The following is a 21,692-nucleotide window of genomic DNA, read 5'->3' on the forward strand; positions in this document are numbered from 1 at the left end:
TGCACAATCGATTGGATTTGCGAAGCCGCCGGCAGCTGCGACATATTTTCGCACAGCTGCTGCGCGCAAAGACGCAGTCGCAACGGGATTTGCATCTGTCACTGAATCAGGTCCTTATTCCGCTCCGAAAGGATAAAATCAGATCTTAAGCAACTGCGGCTCCTCCACTGCACTGTAATACATGGATCAATTGCCCCTGCCCTCCCTGTCAGTACTTACCCCAATAGCCCACATGCATCCGCAACGCTCACATCACTCCTCCATGTATGGGCTTACTTTATCTACTTTTCTTCTCTCCACCAACCTATTTCTCCCTCCTCCATCACTATTTCCTGCTCTGCAGCCAACTCACCCACTGCCCTACACAAGCCGAGACCAACCCCTCTCACCCACATTCACTCCTCATCCCTCCTCGCTTAGCTGCCTGTCACTGCTCATATGCTTATCGCCCCCACCGCTATTGTATGAGTGCTTCTCCCTGAATCATTACCCTGACGTTCTATACACCGCATGCTTCTCTTCTACGCCATACTCTATCACTTGCTTAATTCTACACTTACCTTTTACTGCTCACTGCTCCACATTCTTTCATCCTGCCCTACAATGCTGACTCCTCTCTTCCCGAATCTCCTGACTCCATCCCTGCTTTCCCTGCACCTTTCTGTTCTCTCCTCATCCCACTTACCTCTACATTCTCTGCTCCAGCCCATCCTTACCAACCCCTTCTCCCGTTCCCCCAAAATTCACTTGTTGTACTACCCTAACCCAACTTCCTACAGTCTGTCCTTTGCCCCTTGCTTACCCACTGTGGGGGGTCTATTTATTACATGTATTAATTTGCAGCAATAAAAAAATCTGCTATCGCCACAATTTATCCCCACATTTTTCTTTGCGTAATGCAAGGCTCCCTGGGGTTACTGGCTGGCAGGGGTAAGAAGAGACTTGCCGATTCACCAGCAAGTCCCAAACCCTTACAGGCATGCAGGACACACACTTTCAGTAGCAGATTTAATAAATGTAAAAAAAAAAAAAATGGAAATGAAACAAAAATTTGTTAAAAAAAAAGTTTTAAAAAGTTGCTTTTTAAAAAAAATACTTAAAAAATAAATGCTTTATGTTAATTATTAAGCATTACTGCGGCTACCGCGATCCTATGGTGGCAACGGCGAGAGGAAGGCGGCTGGTGGTACATGTTTCACCAGTTGTCCTTGTTAGGTAGGCTTCATCATGCTTGGCATGGGGAAGCTATTGCCAGAGGCAGCCGATGAGGCTATCACCGGCGATACCCTTTACTCTTGCCACAAAACACCCCCTGACCCAAAAATATTCCTCCCATGTACACTCAGAATTATTTTGATGCTTCTAGCTTTACCTTTATTTTCTCTTTCACTTACTCCTCTGTCCTATCACCACTCTATCATGCTCTCTATAGCCGCACTCACAACTCTAGACGCAACCGTCCCTTCCTACACTCACACCCCAGCCATGGCCCTCCAAGACCTGCTATTTAAACAACAGCATAACCTTACTGGGGTAAAATCTCAGTTTAATGGAGACTTTCTTGACTTCTGTTCTTCATGTCCACCTTCTTCTTCCCTCACCCCATCCCATCTCTCTCCCAGTTCTGGTGCTTCTATCTTACTAACAGTGCCTGGATAAAGACCATTTCTCACCCTTGATACTACCGAAACTCTCATTCACTCCCCCATTGTCTCCCACCTTGCCTACTGCAAACGCCGCCTTCCTGGCCTCCCACTCATCCGTCTATCCCCACTTTGGCATTTGCAGAGTAGCAGAAGTTTGAGAAAGGCCGGCGAAAAGAACTGGACGTTCCCATTAGGCGCACCAGAACGCCTAGTCTAATGCTGGGTACACACTGACAGATACATTGGGCGATCAAATGATCGGCTGATATATCTGCTGCCCGTCGGCCAGTGTGTTCCCGCTATATGTCGGTGAACCTCGGCGTTCACCGACATATCGCATTGGCTGTGCTGCACAGCCGATGGACAGATATGTCTGCAGACATATTGTATCTGTCCATCGGCAGGTGTGTACGGGCGGTCTGCAGACCGCCTGTACACTCACAGCGGCAGCCGCGAGGAGGGGGGCGGGACCCGCCTGCTGGGACACGCCCCTGACACGCCCCCATGGCCGTCGGGACCTGCAGTCAGACACAGATGATGGCCATTCAGTGTGTATGAACGACCATCATCTGCAGATACATCTGTACAGCGTTTATCCACCTTACGGAGCAGTGCAAAAATAGGATTTCATATTCCTGAGCAAGATTACAAAAAGAAGGTCACAGAGTGGTCAGGATGCGTCTATAGCAGCATTCCTTCCTGTGTTGGAGGGCAGGCGGCCATTTCCACTCCGCAAAAGGACCTGACTGCTCTGAGCTGCAGGGGAGGTCGGGTCGCGTCCTGTAATGGGATGTATTATTGCACTCCTTCTAGGTTACATTCAGTTGAAAAGTGTTTTCTAGTGGCCTTTTTCCTAACGTAACAATAAGCTTCAACCGCACAAAAACATGATAGATAGATGTAATAAACAGCAACTGACATCCCCTTGTTCTACTGGATAACTTAAACTGTAAATGAGACTGAGCACAGCTGCAATTCAGGAATAAACTTTAAAGTTTTATTTAATAAAAGGGGCTGTATGAAAGCATCCTTACCTACTCTCTCAGAATGTCCGGGAGACTCACCCACTCATGCAGATCTGATCCATCCTGTATCCTGCCCAGTTTCTTAGGGAATTGTACATGGGGGACGGGGACTCATTACATGATGAGGCAAATCACGGGATTGCACATTGGTGGCAGGGCCATGATTATTCGGACCACATCACCATGCACTGGCCACTTCGATTCCCCCCTACAGGAGATAGCAGTGGATGGGCTTTGATGGAAACTAAAACTTTCGCAGACTTTTTTCTGAAGTTTTTACCATCTCACAAGACCCAAGCACCCTTCTGCCTTGCAAGAGAGTAGACATAAATTGCAAAACGCGTTACTGGAGTTTCCGGTGCATATCCAGCGCACTTTGTAAATGAGGTCCAGTAGTGACAGCCACTTTATTGGTCAATCTAATATACACAAGATAACAGCCTGTCATTGAATCCATCTATAGCTATTTTCCAGGTAATATATACCTGTTTATCTTGGACAAGAAACTGCTGAAATTCTAACTTTCAACAATTTGAATTTATTCAGATTCACTTTGCCCAACATCGCTGGTGCATCACCTGCTGTCTCCAAACCACCACAACTTATCACACGCCAGGTGAATACCCACCACCTACTGCACCCTGGCAGCTATCATAACTGCATCTACCATTATCTCCAATAATGCTCTAATCACTTGAGATTCAAACATTAGCCGGCATTGGAATTTGTATAAGCCCTGCACAAAATACTTACTATATACAGCTGAACAGAAAGCTACAAGAAGACAAATTCTCTAGATCAAAAACAAATTAGTAGAGTGAGCAAATATTTTTTATTAATAAATGTCAGAAAGAAGAAAGGTAATGAATATTTGGATGGTATCAGTAGGATGTATACAAAAAAGAATAGCTACACAGAGAACCTCACTACATTTATACATTATAGAGATAAAACAGAGGCATTCATGTAACCGCCCAAAAGCCCACCCCTGGTCCACTTCCGTATAAGCTCCATCCCTTTTATAGTTCACAAATGGGCACCGTTAGGAGGAGGTGTGCAGGTGATTCACTGCTAATTAATGGAAAATTAGCAATAGGAGATGTACCTTTTACTTAATTCACAAAGCTGAGGTAAAAAGCAGGATGTTGGTTACTGGTGTTAGATCTGGGGAGATCACAATGGGCCGGTACATCCTGGAGAGTCCTACAGATGTCTTCTCATACATTAAGCGTCTTTGTGAAGCATGGCGCAAGACTCCCGTTGTGACCGAGGGCCTGATTCAGACATGGTCACAAGCGTTGAGCACTCGTAACCGGGTCGATGGTGGCCCAGAGCGCATGCGTACGACAGAGCCGGCTCCATCGTGCGCATGCGCGAGACCCGGATAGCGACGGGCAATGCGTCGCTCCGGGTCTCGCATCAAAGGGGGCGTGCTGTCGATGTTGAGTGACAAAAGCCACAATCGCCAGAGGTCAGTGTATGCTAGTAATGTAGTTTTGTTGCTTCTAATTTTTTTAATTACGCAAAATAAAATGCATATTTTCAGCAAAAAAGACACGTGGGACTTCGGGCCTGATTGAGCCCCGCACGCGAGCACATAACGCTCGCAAGCGGGTAGATGGGCAGGCAGTGCGCATGCCCGGCATGCACGAGCCCTGTAGCGAGTGAATTTTCACTCGCTGCGGGACTCACTACAAGACGGGGCGGCTGTCGATTGTGATTGACAGCTCACGCCGTTTTGTAGGCGTGCAGGGGGGGTGGCTGGACAAACGGAGGCGGTCCTGTAGGAATGCCTGCCGTTTGTGGGCGGCCCTACTGACATCACCAGTGATGTCAGTAGTGAACTTCCTGCTCTATTAGAGCAGGAAGTTCACTGGGGCTTGCGGTGGACGAGACCCTACCACAAGGGTCTCGTTGCAAGTCCGATGGTTCCGATAATCGCGACGATCGCCAGGCCGCCCGCCTGGAGGCCGGTGAAAGAAACCACATCCTGCCCTGATTCAAATAGCGAGCGCCTCTGAATCAGGGCCTTGGTGCGCTGAGAGGGGCTACGGTGTATGAGAACACATCTATATCTTCATCAAGCAAGTGCGCTTTCGATCAATGGGGCTGATCCAGCATTGCACGTAAGTACATTGCTGAACGCAGATTCCCGATTATCGCTAATCTGCGCGTGCTCAGGACCCGTTCTGTGAATGTGCAGAACGCATCCTATGTTATCCCACACAGCCCCTGCTATGCCTCTGCCTGATTAATAGGCAGAGGCAATTAAGGGACAGCCCGGGGGCAGGGATGACCGGCGTTCCTGGAAACGGGGCGTGTCTACCCCGTTTTCCGGGAGTGGCAAGGCCAGGGGCTCCGTCCACAGACGCAGTTTCCTGGCCTCGCAAAACAGCCAACCTGAGTAAGCTGAGGCTCACTCAGCTGGCTGGTGGCGTCCACCACCGCGAACGATGGTCGCAATGTTGATCCCAGCCTGCAACCACGGTCGCAGTGCTGGGATCGCAATACACCTCCTGCTGTATTTGTCTATTAGCAAAGACGGAATTGCAAAGCTGAATGTGTGCAGTTTTGCATTTACGTCCTAAACTGAATCACCCACAAGGTCAGCACATACAACGATTTTGTTACCAACGATTTTATGAACGATTTTCTGTCAGATTATCTGTCAGATTTTTTTAAAGTGTAATGAACGATTTTTTTGAACTACAAACGATTTTTGCATATTCCCTTAATGAAAATCGTTCAGTTGGTCAGTCTGACTGAACTACAAACTACAAACGTGAACGCGCATGAACGATAATCGTTCGTCGTTTTAACTCAGAAAGTGAGCGATTTTTATGATTGAATGATAAACTATATCGTTCACGATAATCGTTAAAAAAATGGTTGTGTGTGTATGCAGCTTAATGGTGCATACACACGGTCAGATTTTTCCTTCAGATATGAACGATAACGATTTAAAAATCGTTCAGTCGTTCATATCTGAAGGAAAATCGTTCATATCTGACATGCCTGAATGATGGACGATCAACGATGCGCGTTCCCGATGGTCAGATAACGATTTCTGACATCTGATGGGTTTGCAGTCAGACTTGGACGATTCCATTCATTTTAATGCAGTCAAAAATCGTTCAATCGTTCAAATCATTCAAAACTTTGGTAAAATCGTTCAATCGTTCATCTGACAAATCTGACAAGTCTGACAAATCTGACCGTGTGTACGCTCCATTAAGCTGCATAGACATACAACGATTTTGTTACCAACGATTTTATGAACGATTTTCTGTCAGATTATCTGTCAGATTTTTTTAAAGTGTAATGAACGATTTTTTTGAACTACAAACTATTTTTGCATATTCCCTTAATGAAAATCGTTCAGTTGGTCAGTCTGACTGAACTACAAACTACAAACGTGAACGCGCATGAACGATAATCGTTCGTCGTTTTAACTCAGAAAGTGAGCGATTTTTATGATTGAATGATAAACTATATCGTTCACGATAATCGTTAAAAAAATGGTTGTGTGTGTATGCAGCTTAATGGTGCATACACACGGTCAGATTTTTCCTTCAGATATGAACGATAACGATTTAAAAATCGTTCAGTCGTTCATATCTGAAGGAAAATCGTTCATATCTGACATGCCTGAATGATGGACGATCAACGATGCGCGTTCCCGATGGTCAGATAACGATTTCTGACATCTGATGTGTTTGCAGTCAGACTTGGACGATTCCATTCATTTTAATGCAGTCAAAAATCGTTCAATCGTTCAAATCGTTCAAATCATTCAAAACTTTGGTAAAATCGTTCAAATCGTTCAATCGTTCAGTCGTTCATCTGACAAATCTGACAAGTCTGACAAATCTGACCGTGTGTACGCTCCATTAAGCTGCATAGACATACAACGATTTTGTTACCAACGATTTTATGAACGATTTTCTGTCAGATTATCTGTCAGATTTTTTTAAAGTGTAATGAACAATTGTTTTGAACTACAAACGATTTTTGCATACTCCCTTAATGAAAATCGTTCAGGTGGTCAGTCTGACTGAACTACAAACTACAAATGTTCATCGTTTTAGCTCAGAAAGTGAACGATTTTATCAACGATTGAACGATAAACGATATTGTTATCGATAATCGTTCAAAAAATCGTTGTGCGTGTATGCACCTTAAGGCTTTTGTACTTTTCCAGTCTTTCTTCTGTAAGTTTTTTTTTTTGGGGGTGGGAATTAAGTTGAATATACTGTACATTGTTTTTGTATTTCTGAATATTTTTCAATGTTTACAAACTTTTTAGGTAATTTATGCTTACCTTTGACTCGCCTGTTAATAAATGACTTTTACCTGATTTACTGGCCCACAAATGCGCAATTAACGTCTTCATTGTTTTTATTCCCTCATCATCCCCAGACATTTAGTAAATCGCGCCCACTAACGACTTTGAGACTTCCAGCCCGGGGCAGTAAATTACAGAGAGTTTGTTTAAACATTATTCTAGATGCAGTACATTTACCCCTTGTGTTTTCTTTTCCATAGGAGTAGTTGAAACTGCATTTTATATGATCCTTTTTTTCTTTTTAACAACCTGTCTATGAATATTTATAGGACGCCAAATACTGTATCACAAATCACGGGGTAAAAGCACACACGTTATCCAGAGCTACGGTCCCAAGTCATGGCTTAACTTTACCCTACAGGGAATGGGATGAATTTATCCAGCTGTGTGCTCATGAATAACTAATTAACACATTATATTAATAATGGTTGCTGGCTTGTTGGGCAGCTTTTTGTTCATTGGAGATGTGATACGAAGAGGTCAAGAGACCCAAGGACGTGTATGAAGCTTATGTGCTAAGCAGCCAAGTATTTGGAGGCCTCTGCTCAGGTAAGTTAGACCCATAGCATGGCCAGATTTTAAGGGATGCAGTCAGGAAGCCGTCGATCAAAATGCCGCACGCCGGCTTCCCAACTGTCTAATCCCAGCAGGGGTCTAATGATAGGCGTCGAAATCCCAACGTCTGTCATTATCCCTACATCGGGAGCCCGACACCCGGCATATCGAACAAAGGTAAGCCTGGTGGCGGGCGTGGACAGCCGTAGTGGGGGGAGGGTTAGGTTAGGGGCTGACGGGGGGGAGTTAGGGTTAAGCACCCCACCCAGAGAGAGTTAGGTTTAGGCTGCGGGGAAGGGGGATTAGGTTTAGGCACTTAGGGGAGAGGTTAGGGTTAGGCACCCCAAAGGAAGGGTTAGGGTTAGGGGGGGTGTAGGGTTAGTAATAGTAAAAATACTCACCTATCGGGATCTTCGTTTGCCAGTCTTCCGGCGTCGGGATTTGAATACCGATCAGTATTTCATACCCGGTATTTCATACCGATCTCGATTTTAAGGTGGTGTTTCAATTGTCTTCACCCACTGCTGGGAGTAATGGGCACCCGACGGAGCAATTCCATTGTTGCTGGCACCATACTGAGGTGGCGAACAGTAATGTTTGATAAGTCCATTGTTTGGGAACGCTAACCAGGACTTCAGACAGGTCTAGCCATTTTACACAGCTAAACCTGGTCTATTTGGGAGCGACTTGCACAAAAAGGCATGGGCCTCTCAAAAACAACTGAATATCGCTCCCCGATCTCACGTCACTTTAGACAGGAGATTGGACGCGATAAAACAATTGGATCATCCCCTAAAGCTGGGTTCACACTAGACGATAAAGTGGAGGATTTTAGACGAACTGGAACGACAAATCGTCCACATCTTCTAATGCGCGTCCCCCGTCTGTCGTCAGCGACGTCGTGTGATTGGCCGTGCTGCCCTGGCAATCACACGATAATATCACATGCGGTGCAGTGCATATTAATGATGGAGGGAACGAGTGATCATTCCATCGATCATTAAATCCTTTAATGTGTACCTGCAATCTTGCATGGTTTCGGGACGAAGGGTAATCGACCCGACCATCGTCAAGTCTGCCAGGTCGTTTAATGTGTGCCCAGCATAAGAGTTCAAGAACAAGGAACTGTCACACCCTCCCACCCAATTGTTACACTGTGCACCAGAGGGTTCAAACACACAATTTTCTTTCCTCTTAGTACATAAGTAAAGGTGCCTCCGACTGTGAGAGATCATCATTATAGCTGCCAGTTGCAGTAGGTACAGTGCCCTACAAGAACCCCTACGGCAGTGGTTCCCAAACTTTTTTGAATCACGGCGCCCTAGAGAATCAGAAATGTCTTCATGGCACCCCTAAATTTAAAATGAAGTAAAGTAGTAAAGTGAAGTAAATTGTGCTGACCTGTCATCCTTATGGTCAGTTATGTGGTGTTGGACAGGTTTGAGCTTCTGCTTCTTTACATATTTACATTACATTGACCATAAATAATTTGATTTGGTGCTGAACCACCAACCTGAGGCACCCCTGCAAGTGTTCCGAGGGACCCCAGCGTGCCACGGCGCACAGATTGGGAACCACTTCCCCACGGTTACCTTACAACAGCTGCAACTATTCAGGGCAAGAGAGGTGTATTTAGAATGTGGCATTTTAATGTCCGATAAGGAGCCAAGGGCCCGATTCAGACCCGTTCGCTAGATGCGTTTGCACGCTGCCAAAGTATGCAAATCCTGCGATCGCACGGCAAGGCATTAGCACGCCCACTATGTCTTGGCGTGCGATCGTGATGTGTATTTAGACGCCCACCAGCCTGTCTTAAGATGCCCAGTTTCCCTTAGTGATACACGTCATCTCCAGGAAGTGTATTCAACAATCGGTAAAATCGAGTAACATCGGTCCCATACACAGCACTTGTGGCTGACCATACCCTACTGCTGTGTGTAATTCAGCCATGTGACGTGTATTATAACACTGCGTCTTAATTATGCACACCTCTGAAACAGCGTTAAGACGCTCAGACACGCCTGCGTTCGCACCACCACTCCCCCGTTACCACCGACCAACCCCTGTTACCACCCACAAACGCCTCGTCCTGTCACTCAAGCTAGCGAGTGTACTATGGACAAGGGGCGATCGCTTGGACTGGTTCGCGCACGCGCATTGCGTCTTATACGCCTGCGCAGATTGCAAACATCGGCAGGCTACGTGCGAACGAAGCCTTGCAAACGGGTCTGAATCAGGCCACAAATTCGCTACACATTCCCGCTCTACGTGGTTTAAAGCTCCCACCGATTCTTGGTATCACAGATCCTCCTCATTACGGCTGGGAATCAGCCGCTATGAGTTAATGGTGAGTGTTGCTCCCCTGGGTTGTACATGCATTAAGTGCATTAATCCTTTTTTATTTTTTTTGTTTAGTTTAGTTCCATTTCTTTGTGACATTTTTCCTCACTTTTGTATTTCCCTCCATTTTTTATTTTTATTTTTATTAGAGTAAGTTTAAAACAGTCACTGAAGTTGTTAAGACTTTTTTTATTCACACACGCAGACGGAACAGGACAATTCACGCCTATGGCACATCAGTGAACATAAACTATTACCCCTCTGTCTTCAGAGTCTCATGAAACATTAAAGCAACTTATTGATATGTAAGCAGAGGTCTGTGTGAAAACTAATCAGTAAATGAAATTACCAGGCTGGATGTGTTTCTATTTCAGGCTAGAAATATACTGTAATCAAAACGTGATGTATTTGTACAGTGAATACTTAATTTCCGTACTGCGTCCAATTTCCATCCGGCTTTAAAAACCAGAATAATTGCTGCTCCTGTATCTGACGAAGAGCCAACGTGTCAGTGCTATTACCACTAGACTAAAGGACTCTGGGCCTGATTCAGAGCTGCTCATACCATTCCTGAATAGTTTTTGCAATGTGGAAGGGCACAATATCCTGCTAAAAGAGGCCACTGCCATCAGGGAGTACCGTTGCCATAAAGTTTACTTGGACTGCAACAACAATTAGGTAGGTGGTACATGTCAAAGTACCGTCCACATGAATTCCCAGCAGAACATTGCCCAGAGCATCACACTGCCTCCGTACCGGCTTGCCCTCTTCAAATAGTGCATCCTGGTGCCATCTCTTCCCCAGGTAAATGACAAACACACCAGGCCATTTCGTCAGACCAGGCCACCTGCTTCCATTGCTCCATGGTCAAGTTCTGTCGCTCACGTGCCCATTGTAGGCACTTTCGGTGGTGGAGAGGGGTCCGCATGGGCAGTCTAACCAGTCTGCGGCTACAAAGTGCCATACACAGCAAGCTACGTAGCACTGGGTGTTCTGACACCTTTCTATCATAGCCAGCGCTAACTTTTTCAGCAATTTGTGTTACCACAGCTCTTCCGTGGGAGTGGAGGTGACAGGCCAGTCTTCGCCCTCATGCGCATCAATGAGCCTTGGGCGGACATGACCCTGTCGCCGGTTCATATGCTGTCCTACCTTGGACCACTTTTGGTAGGTACTAACCAATGTATACCGGGAACAGCCCACAAGACCTGCCATTTTGGAGATCCTCTGCCCATCGTCTAGCCATCACAATTTGACTCTTGTCAAAGTTGCTCAGTTCCTTTAGCTTGTTCATTTTTACAGCTTTCTACACATCAACTTCAAGAACTGACTGTTCACTTGCTGACTAATATATCCAACCCCATGACAGGTGCCATTGTAATGAGACAATCAATGTTATACACTTCGCCTGTCATTGTTTTTAATGTTATGTATGACGTTTCTGTGTACCAAACAAGCTGCTTCAGGGCTCATTTACCGTTGGGTGTTAATTTTATGACACGTCCATCAGGCGCAGCAGAACCCGCCCTCTGCGCATAGCTGTTGCTTTCACAATCCTTCTGAAATTATTTTTTTTTCGAAAGTCGGCATATATGCATTGCAAATACCATTTGTCCTCATTTTTACACAAATGAAAATTTTACGAGACTCAACATAGATTAAAATTTGGGTGTCTGCAGTGGTGAAAGTTACTGCATCTTGTGATGAGAGGGGCTAAGTGAGGCCCCCTGCCCGAGTGTGGACTAGACACATGACTGCATCCACTTACCCACCTGCGTGAACAATGGGATTTTATTTTTGCAGGAGAAGGTTATTAAAATGAGATTCAAAGTGCAAATTTGAAGTTATAGAGGGTCCCCTGTTTAATGGAATGGGGGAGGCACAAAGTATTTTTCTCCAAGACAAGGGATTTGAATATACATATCGCTGGGGAATCAGTCTATACAACGGCTTTTACACCCTGCTGGGTCACTTCATACGGGAAGGTTCACTCCTAGGTGCATTTTTGACTAATGAATAAAAAAAAAAAGCTTTCAGAGATACAAAAGTAACACAGGTAATAATGAGAGTCGTGATGTCCCCTCACTCATGATTAAATTAAGGCACAAATGAGGCTAAATCCAGCTGTATTTCTGGAGAAAAACGGAAACACTGAAATTGTGATTTGTTTCTAGACAGACGACTCATTGGGTTTCTTGTGACCTTTGCAGGAACTTCCCATAAGCTGGGGAATTTACTACAGCTCAGAGTTATCGTATAACAAACATCTGCATGTCCTGCCCCGACATAGAATGTATGATTCCCTACTGAACACATGTTTATTGCTACACTGAAAGATAGGGATCACTGGGTATTATGTTCTACTTTGTTGAGGTTCACAAGATGTTAACGCATGTTCCACTGAAGGAACGCTGACAGAGATGCCAGAAGCAACAGCAGATCTACAATGTCATCTTAATGAGCATTGAGTTTAGTTGTAGGATCAAATTCCTTTTAATTCATGTACCCGTACTACATGTTCATCCTACCTGTACATTTCATCCTACCTCCCAACCTACAATCCATCCTACTATTCATTCTACCTCTCATCCTACCACCAAACCTACAATCCATTCTACCTCTCATCCTACAATCCATCCTACCTCGCAACCTACAATCCATTCTACCTCTCATCCTACAATCCATCCTACCTCTCATCCTACTATCAATACTACCACCAAACCTACAATCCATCCTACCACCAAACCTACAAACCATCCTACTATCCATTCTACCTCTCATCCTACCACCAAACCTACAATACATCCTACCACCAAACATACAATCCATCCTACTATCTGTTCTACCTCTCATCCTACAATCCATTCTACCTCTCATCCTACCTCTCATCCTACAATCCATCCTGCCACCAAACCTACAATCGATCCTACCACCAAACCTACAATCCATCCGACCTCACAACCTACTGTCCATTTTACCTCTCATCCTACAATCCATCCTACCACCAAACCTACAATCCCTCTTACCACCAAACCTACAATCCATCCTACTGCCAAACTTACAATCCATCCTACCTCGCAACCTACTATCCATTCAACCTCTCATCCTACAATCCATCCTACCACCAAACCTACAATCCATCCTACTTTCCAATGTACAGTCCATCCTACTTTCCATTCTACCTTCCATCCTGCCACCAAACCTACAATCCATCCTACCACCTAACCTACAATTCAACCTACAATCCATCCTACCACCAAACCTACAATCCATCCTACCGCCAAACCTACAATCCATCTTACCTCGCAATCTACAATCCATCCTACTATCCATTCTACCTCTCATCCTACAATCCAATCTACTATCCATTCTACCTCTCATCCTACAATCTGTCCTACCACCAAACCTACAATCCATCCTACCTTCCAACCTACAATCCACCCTACCTCCCAACCGACAATCCATCCTACCTTCCAACCTACAATCCATCCTACCTTCCAACCTACGATCCATCCTACCTCCCAACCGACAATCCATCCTACCACCCAACCTACAATCCATCCTACCTTCCAACCAACAATCCATCCTACCTCCCACCCGACATCCATCCTACCTCCCAACCAACAATCCATCCTACCTTCCAACCTACAATATATCCTACCTCTCAACCGACAATCCAACCTACCTCCAAACAAAGCCAGTGAACCAGCAACAGGGTCATGGACGCCAAGGCTCAAAGATGCACATGGGGAGCAAAGGCTAGAATGTCTGGCCTGATCCCACAGAAGAGCTACCACGTCATTCACCTGGGGAAGAGATGGCACCAGGTTGCACTATAGGAAGACAAGCCAGCGGAGGCAGTTTGATGTTCTGGGCAATGTTCTGCTTGGAAACCTTGGGTCCTGCCATTCATGTGGATATTACCTTGACATGTACCACCTACCAAAACATTGTTGCAAGCCAAGTCCACCCCTTCATGGTGACGGCATAATCTGATGGCAGTGGCAAAAATTGACAAAGAGTTTAAGGTGTTGACTTGGCCTCCAAATTCCCCAGCTCTCAATCCAATTGAGCATCTGTGGGATGTGCTATAAAAGTGAGTCTGAGCCACGGAGGCCCCACCTCGCAACTTGCACTACTTAAAGGATCCTCGCAACTTGCACTACTTAAAGGATCCTCGCAACTTGCACTACTTAAAGGATCTGTTGGTGCCAGATACTACAGTACATATTCAGAGGTCTTGTAGAGTCCATGTTGCGATGGACCAGGGCTGTTTTGACGGCACAGGGGGACCTACACAACATTAGGCAGGTGGTTTTATTGTTATGGCTAATTGGTGTATATATATTTAATGAAAACATGTAGGTTACCTTATCCTAATGGTCCAGTGGGGTGGTTGCAACAGCAGCCTCTGGGTTCAGGTAATCCCCACATACAGCTACAGTCAGTGAGCTGCTGGAGCGTTTTTCCCCTGCAGCCTGCTGAGTTTGTAAGAATTTAGAAGGAACAGGGAGAGCTGGGGATTACAATGAGCCAACTACTGCACTGAAGCCCTAAGGGCTCCAGCCTCAGTAACAGGAATGCTTTCCCAGCTGCCCGTAGCAGATCTGGAGCAGTATTCTAGGCAGTAGATGTAGAGATAATCTCCGTCCTAGACGCATGGGAGTGGCCAAGGGCTGAGCAGTTCTCCCCAAGCAGCCTTGTGCACAGAGCAGTGGATACATTGTACTCAGGGCCAGATTCAGACCCAGTCGCAAGTGCAGTGCGCTCGCAACCAGGTCGATGGTGTGCCAGTGCGCATGGGCACGACGGAGACGGCTCTGTCGTGCGCATGCGCAAGACCCGGATAGCAACGGGCAATCCGTCGCTCCGGGTCTCGCAACAAAGGCGGCGAGCTGTAGATGGTGAGTGACAGCTCGCCTCCTTTGGTGGGCGGGCTGGGGGAGTGGCTGCCCAAACGGAGGCATTCCCATGTGAACGCCTCCGTTTGGGGGCGGCCCCACTGACATCACTCGTGATGTCAGTGGGAGAGATTTCGGCTCTGTTAGAGCTGAAATCTCTCTGGGGCTTGCGGCAACGAGACCCTACCACAAGTGTCTCGTCGCAAGCCCGATGGTCGCGATGGTCTTGACCATCGCGACCATCTTCCTGGCCGCTCGCTATAGCTGTGGGTGGTCACCCACAGCTATGCGAGCGGCCAGGAGGCCGTTCAAAAAAAAAAAATAGCCCAGCCCTGATTCAGAGCGAGCGCTCTATCAGAGCGTCCGGCTCTGAACCAGGGCCTCTATCTAATGGCACAATTTTAAAATGTGTGAAACTTCTTCAGCTCCATGCACTTGAGCATTGCTGCATTTAGCTGGATTGGTTTAATGAGATAGGGGCTGCATTATTCCTGCTGTATTGTGTGCTTTTACTGTACAAAAGAGGAGCACTGTTTGCTCAAAACGTTGTATTACATTTGTACTTCCAAGACCATCTATATACTATGACATTCCAAGTACCTTCAGCTAGGAATAATTGTATTTTTAAAGAATCTTTATTGGAGCTATTTAATATTTTCTTGCTTCAAGACTCTTGTATCTGCTTGTATTCTGTGACTACAAGATAGGTGCCAAATGCTTATCTGTTCTCCAGCCGTCCTAAGGTTGAGCCCAGTGTCTCCAAGCTCATTAATCTGTCTTATACCAAGCGCACATCTGGCCAATAGTAAGCGGCCATTGGGAAATTAATCTCCACCTATCAGGTGTTGCAGCACCTTGACCACATATACCCAGAAGTAGGTGCTTTGAGGTGTAGAATCTGGTGGTACCAGCGAGTTTCCTTCATACGATGTAGTGGGAAGGAGTCAGTAAAAAGCTGTTACTGACGGTGAGAGACAATCCCTGTATCCCAGGCAGGGCCGGACTGGCCATCGGGCACTTCTGGCATATGGCAGAAGGGCCGATGGCCTAAGGAACGGCTTGAGGAGGGGTGAATGAAAAGACCCCCGTCCTCCACCCAACGGCTCCGAAATCATTAAGATTTCACGGAGCCAGAAGGGGTGGAGGCGTGTACGGGCCGGCGACGGCTGTGCTGGGCCGAAAAGAAACAGGAGCGTGCCGCGAGGCTAGCCCCCGTCACTCACGGCATGCCCCCTTGCATTTACCATGCCCCCCTCTACACGGAAGTGCAGGGCGAACTGCCAGGGCTGATATACAGCCCCAGTCCGTCCCTTATCCCAGGAGTGGTGATGTGCGCCCAATCGGTTTGTTTAGGAAGTTGAATGACCTTCTCTGCAACTTGTACCGACTGGCAGAGTAAACTCATCTGGTCACAAAGGATCAGGGGGTGGGGTTTATGAGATATGGGGAGGTGCTTGTTTAGCTGCATTTTGTGTATCTAATAGATGGGAGGATCTCCAGCCTTTCATGACGAAACTGCAAAGTCTCCAGCAGAGCTTCTCAGGCTTTGTTACTCAAGGCAGCTGATCAAAAAAAAAAAAGATTTAAATTCTGGCTTTTCTGGTACCTTAAATACATCACAACTGGATAATTCTTTCAATTATAAATTCACACTGAGCAACGACTGTGTCAGTATTGTAGATGGCATGATGGAGGATGCCTTCTAAGGCAAAAGACATCTTGAAACATTTTTTGCCATGTGGAACATTTTATAGGCAGACGAAAAAAAAAACATTCTTCAAATCTCCAAAAATTTCTGCAATTAAATGTCAAAGCGATTACTAGACGAAGGCAATTTCTCTTATATATTAGATTGTAATGAAATATGTCACATCAAAGACGTAGAGATTTGTTTGCTTTCCTGTACCTTTGTCGAGGTCGCTTGAAGAGTTCCATGGCGAGGTGGGTTTTAAATCCGCCGCAACTGTCAGTTCCGTTCCTGTGTGGGACAAAAAGAGACCCTTCGAAAATGTTTCAATTTATAGACTGCCGCCAAACCTGAATATACGTCTCTCGGAGTAATAACTCACATGCTAATGGCCAGGAAGAATTAATACCGCTACAGACGCATAAAACAATATTCATAGCAAAACTCATAAAGGCTAGAGATGAAATATGACGTTTCCTAATAATTTTGTGCATTTTAAAAACTAGTCTCTGCCAAGAAGGTCAGATACGATTTTGTCCTGCTGCCATTATATGCCCACCTGCCAACCGTCACCATCGTCATTATATATTTTTTTTCTAAGGTGATTCAAAGCTCCGCAATGGTTTGACAGTCAGTACACAAATCATTCAACAACAAAAAGTTGTTGTTGAATGATTTTTGTACTGACTGTGAAACCATTGCGGAGCTTTGATAATACATAGCACCAGAAAAGGGACAGACATAAGGCAGATTATAGAGATGTCCCTGGTCATGAGATAGGAGACAGAGGGACAAGAAAGGCCAGATTGGAGACAGAGTATAGAGAGGGCCCTGCTCCTGCAATCTAAATGGAGAAGAGAAGAGACAATAGGGGCTAGAGGAATGGAATGATAACTGGTAGTGCGTAGAGGGCATTAGTACTATATCAGGTGGGGAAGGATAGGCTACAGTGAATAGGTGAGTTTTGTGAGAGTGCTTGAAAGATTGAAGACTGGGGGAAGAGTCTGGTCACACAGGGTTGAGAGTTTCTGAAGAAGAGGACAGCACTGGAGGAGTCCTTAGGTTAGGAGTGAGAATTGGTAGTCAGAGAGGAGGAGAGTGTCCAGGTCAGAGGCAGACCTAAGGGAGAGCATCTCACCATGTACTCAATGCAGTAAGTGGGGATGTGTTGCTGAGGGCTTTGAAGTTGAGGTTGAACAGCTTAAATTGGATTTTGGAGGTTAGGGGATCCGGTGTAAGGATTTGCAGAACGGTTCAGCGGATGTGAATTGTAACAGAAGAAGATCAGTCTCACAGCAGAATTTAAGAGATTCTTGAGTGGAGATAGTTGGGTGAGGGGAAGACCGGAGAGTAGGAGGTTGCAGACATTCTGGCGGCCTTCCTGGCAAGGTGACATGGTCTTGACAGACGTGGTTTGGGTGGATATGAGTGTGCAGTGTGGGCAGTTCAGGGGCAAGGCAAGCAGGGGTGCATGTGTACCTACTGTGTTTCTGCATAGTTGCCAACAGCCCCTGATTTGAAAGATTCGATCATCAGTCACCCCTGACACATGCTCCGCTGCGCTCTGCATGTAGGGGGAGTGGGAGGGGCAATGCCCCATGGGAGTGAGAGTTAATACACCAGAGGGGGCTTTACTTTCTCTGGGGATGGGTGGTAATGCCCCATTAAAATAATTTGACACTGGGGGAGAGGGTCAAATATTTTTTTTAAAACGTCACCGGTCACGGAGCGGCTTGCCGCAGCCCTCATCGTTAGTTACTGGACTTAGACCAGCCCCATGCTGGGTGCGAGAGATCATTATGCACTCTTCGCACGATCACGTGGTTACCCAGAAACGCCAATTTCACATGCGCATAAGCGGATTTCTTTATTGACACATTGCGACTTGCTCAGAATCAGCCCGTTAGGAAGCGACACTCTTGATAACCAACATCTATAATCCGGTGAAAATAGCTGCTGACAGAAGACCACATCTGGGCCCAGGAACCCTCATCAGGCTTCCCAGGAATCTGACGTCACAGGAGAGCAGCTTTTCACTTCCTAAATGGCTGCAAATATCGCTGCCACAGTCAGCTTCCCACCCAAATATTCACGTTATTTTGCTTTCTTTAACTGTCCATTAAGTCATCTAAATGAAATGATTTTTGGGTGCATTCCCAGCAGTAGATAAGTGTGAGCAAAATCTTCACATCTAATTAATATTCATATTCCCATCAATAATGTTCCCAAATAACCAACGCCTCACGAGAGTCCATACTTTGAGCTTAAAGTTCATCTACAATTATCCACAATGACTTGTATGTAATTAGTGCTTTTTCTTACCAGATTTAACATTAATTTGCTATTAAGTATTTATTTCGTATTTTACATTTTAGTTAAAAAGTAAAGGACAGAGGCCCTGATTCAGAGCCGGACGCTCTGAAAGAGCGCTCGCTCTGAATCAGGGCGTTCTTTTTGTTTTTGGAGCGGCCTCCTAGCTACTGCGAGCGGCCAGGATGATGGTCGCGATGGTCAAGACCATCGCGACCATAGGGCTTGCGACGAGACCCTTGTGGTAGGATCTCGTGCCAGCAAGCCCCAGAGAGCTTCTGGCTCTAATAGAGCCGGAAGCTCTCCCACTGATATCACTGGTGATGTCACACAAACGGCAGGCGTTCGCATGGGAACGCCTCCATTTGTGAAGCCACCCCCCCGCCATGACTCCAAAACGGGGTGAGCTGGTTTTTGCGCTCGCACCGGGGCTCGTGTGCGCACTGGGCCACCATTGACCCGCTTGCGAGCGCTATGCGCTTGCGAGCTGGTCTGACTCACGCCCAGAATCTGCAACAGCCAGAGTTAAGTAATCTTTAGTGTAAAACGGTCACATTCTGACAGTCTAGGGTAGTGTTGGGCACAATGTGCGGGTGCAGACATTACTGTATATTACAGTAGACCAACACCGTCAACTGTTCTGCACAACTGTACGGGATGCGTGGCAATATAGCTGACAGCTGACGTGTCTTTCCAGTACGAACATCGCGCCGTAACATCCAATTTAATTGGCCCTTTAAACCGCCTACACACACTCACAAATATGGTGAGGACCAATAATGCCGTCCACAGATCTCACAGTGTATGGATCTTAATCCACCATTAATAGAATTTGGGATACATTGTCTATGACGCAGTATAAAGAAGATGCACATACTGTATATAGACGGATTCGGATTGTAACGCCGGCTGTCGGGATGCCTCCTCTCAGACCGACAGCGGCATCCCGATGGTTGGTATCCCGACAGGGGTCGGGTTACCCTCCCCCCTTCCCCTCCTTTCTTGTAGCCTAACCCTTTCCATCCCACACCCTAACCCTCCCGTTTAGTGCCTAAACCTAAGTCTCCCCCCTTCGTGCCTAAACCTAACCCTTCCCCCTTAGTGCCTAACCCCCACCCTCAGTGGTGCCTAACCCTCCCCACTAGGGGTGCCTAACCTCCCCCCCAAAACCTAACCCTGCTACACTTCCCAAACCTAACCCTTCCCCATCGCAGCTAAGGGCGCCCTGTACTTACCTCGTTCGGCCTGGCGTACCGGCGTTGGGATTAAGATAGGCGTCGGTATTTTGACGCCTACCTTAAGTCCCTTGTCGGGATTCCCCTGTCAGTATTGAGATCGGCGGCATCGCGGCCGCCGGTCTCATAACTACATCTCATATTGACCATTAAAGTGCCCATGCATAGGCAGAGGTCACATCTGATAGACCCAGCTAGCGCTATTAAAGTGGCAGTACTGCACAATGACGGCAATGTGGTCATTGGTCCAAAGAAGTTACTGGCTGCACCGACCAACATCTACTTGATTTCAGGGGAGCCGTGTGGGCGGCATTTAACACTCTCTGAACCTGGGAATGTAGCGGAGCTGTAACTACCTCCCCTCCTCTTGGCTTGTGCCACCGCTTCAACAAAAGGTCGACGGAGTATGGCCTCCCCCCATCCCCTCCCCCATCCCCACCCATCCACCAGCAGAAATCTTGATTGCAGGCAGTTGCTGATCAGGAACAGTGGTCAATTGGGGCCCATGGATGCTGTAATTTACAGCCAATTAGGTTTCAATAAGACCGAAGGATATATTTACTTTTCAGTGATTTTGACCACAGAAATTAAAAGGGCAATAATGTTAAATGCAAAGCACTCCTGGTTTTACATCTACTATTAATGCACTTTTTCAATCCTGTGACCAGAAACGCAGAAAAGCGGTCACTTAGTAAATATACCCTGGCAGAATGTAAAGGAAATATAGGGAGTGTGGAGTTTAGGTGTGCATGCTTTATATGAGAGTAGACACATTCAAATAAATAAATGCATACATACATATAAATCAAAACATTCTTTAGTTTGCTAAAAGAAGACAAAAATCCTATTTGCAGATGTTTCAACACTGACAACTATTACACAGCTGTAATGTATCCTTTTAAATAATTAAAGTAATTGAGATGAGGTTGTGGCAGTTCTTTTCCCCACAGACATCCTGTCAGTAATACTATTACATACATCCCAGTCAGTCTGTTCAGCAGAAAATGGCTGGTAACAGAGAACAACAGCTCAGACATAACTAGCAAATGCAATTATTTCAACTATCTCAACTTCTGTTAATTCATGGGAATTTTTACATATATATTAGTGATTGTTATAAGTAGCTCCACTACATAAGGCGTCAGTGGTCCTTTAAGAACATTTCCAAACCTCTAACAGTCCTGATTTTTTTTATGTCTGGAAGGGGCATTGCTTACCGACTTTCGTGTGCATAGCACTGACAAAACTATTACTGCTCAGCTGAACTTGGACATGTGTCGGCATGTTGTGGTCACCCATTTTTTAGCCCATTACTGATATTAGCAGGGGATAACCTACAAAAATCAAGCTAATGGTGCATACACACGGTCAGATTTTTCCTTCAGATATGAACGATAACAATTTAAAAATCGTTCAGTCGTTCATATCTGAAGGAAAATCTGACATGCCTGAACGATGGACGATCAACGATGCGCGTTCCCGTTTGTCAGATAACGATATCTGACATCTGATGGGTTTGCAGACAGACTTGGACGATTCCATTCATTTTAATGCAGTCAAAAATCGTTCAAATCGTTCAAAACTTTGGTAAAATCGTTCAAATCATTCAAATCGTTCAATCGTTCATCTGACAAATCTGATAAATCTG

General features: G+C 45.9%; 1 protein-coding gene across 2 annotated transcripts in view; it reads right to left on the reverse strand.

Moving 5' to 3' along the window:
* ROR1 (ROR family WNT receptor 1) overlaps positions 1-21,692 on the reverse strand; it is a 328,168-nt gene that overhangs the window by 116,074 nt on the left and 190,402 nt on the right. Inside the window, exon 2 of one of the 2 annotated variants that reach the window (XM_088447812.1) lies at positions 16,719-16,790. The exons of the other annotated variant lie outside the window; for it this stretch is intronic. Coding sequence (XP_088303938.1) covers positions 16,719-16,790 — 72 coding nt within the window. The remainder of the gene's footprint in view (positions 1-16,718; positions 16,791-21,692) is intronic. 2 annotated transcript variants of the gene reach the window in all.

This window comes from Taudactylus pleione, unplaced genomic scaffold, assembly GCF_031769625.1.
Source record: "Taudactylus pleione unplaced genomic scaffold, aTauple2 ptg000442l, whole genome shotgun sequence".
NCBI classification, from domain to species: domain Eukaryota; kingdom Metazoa; phylum Chordata; class Amphibia; order Anura; family Myobatrachidae; genus Taudactylus; species Taudactylus pleione.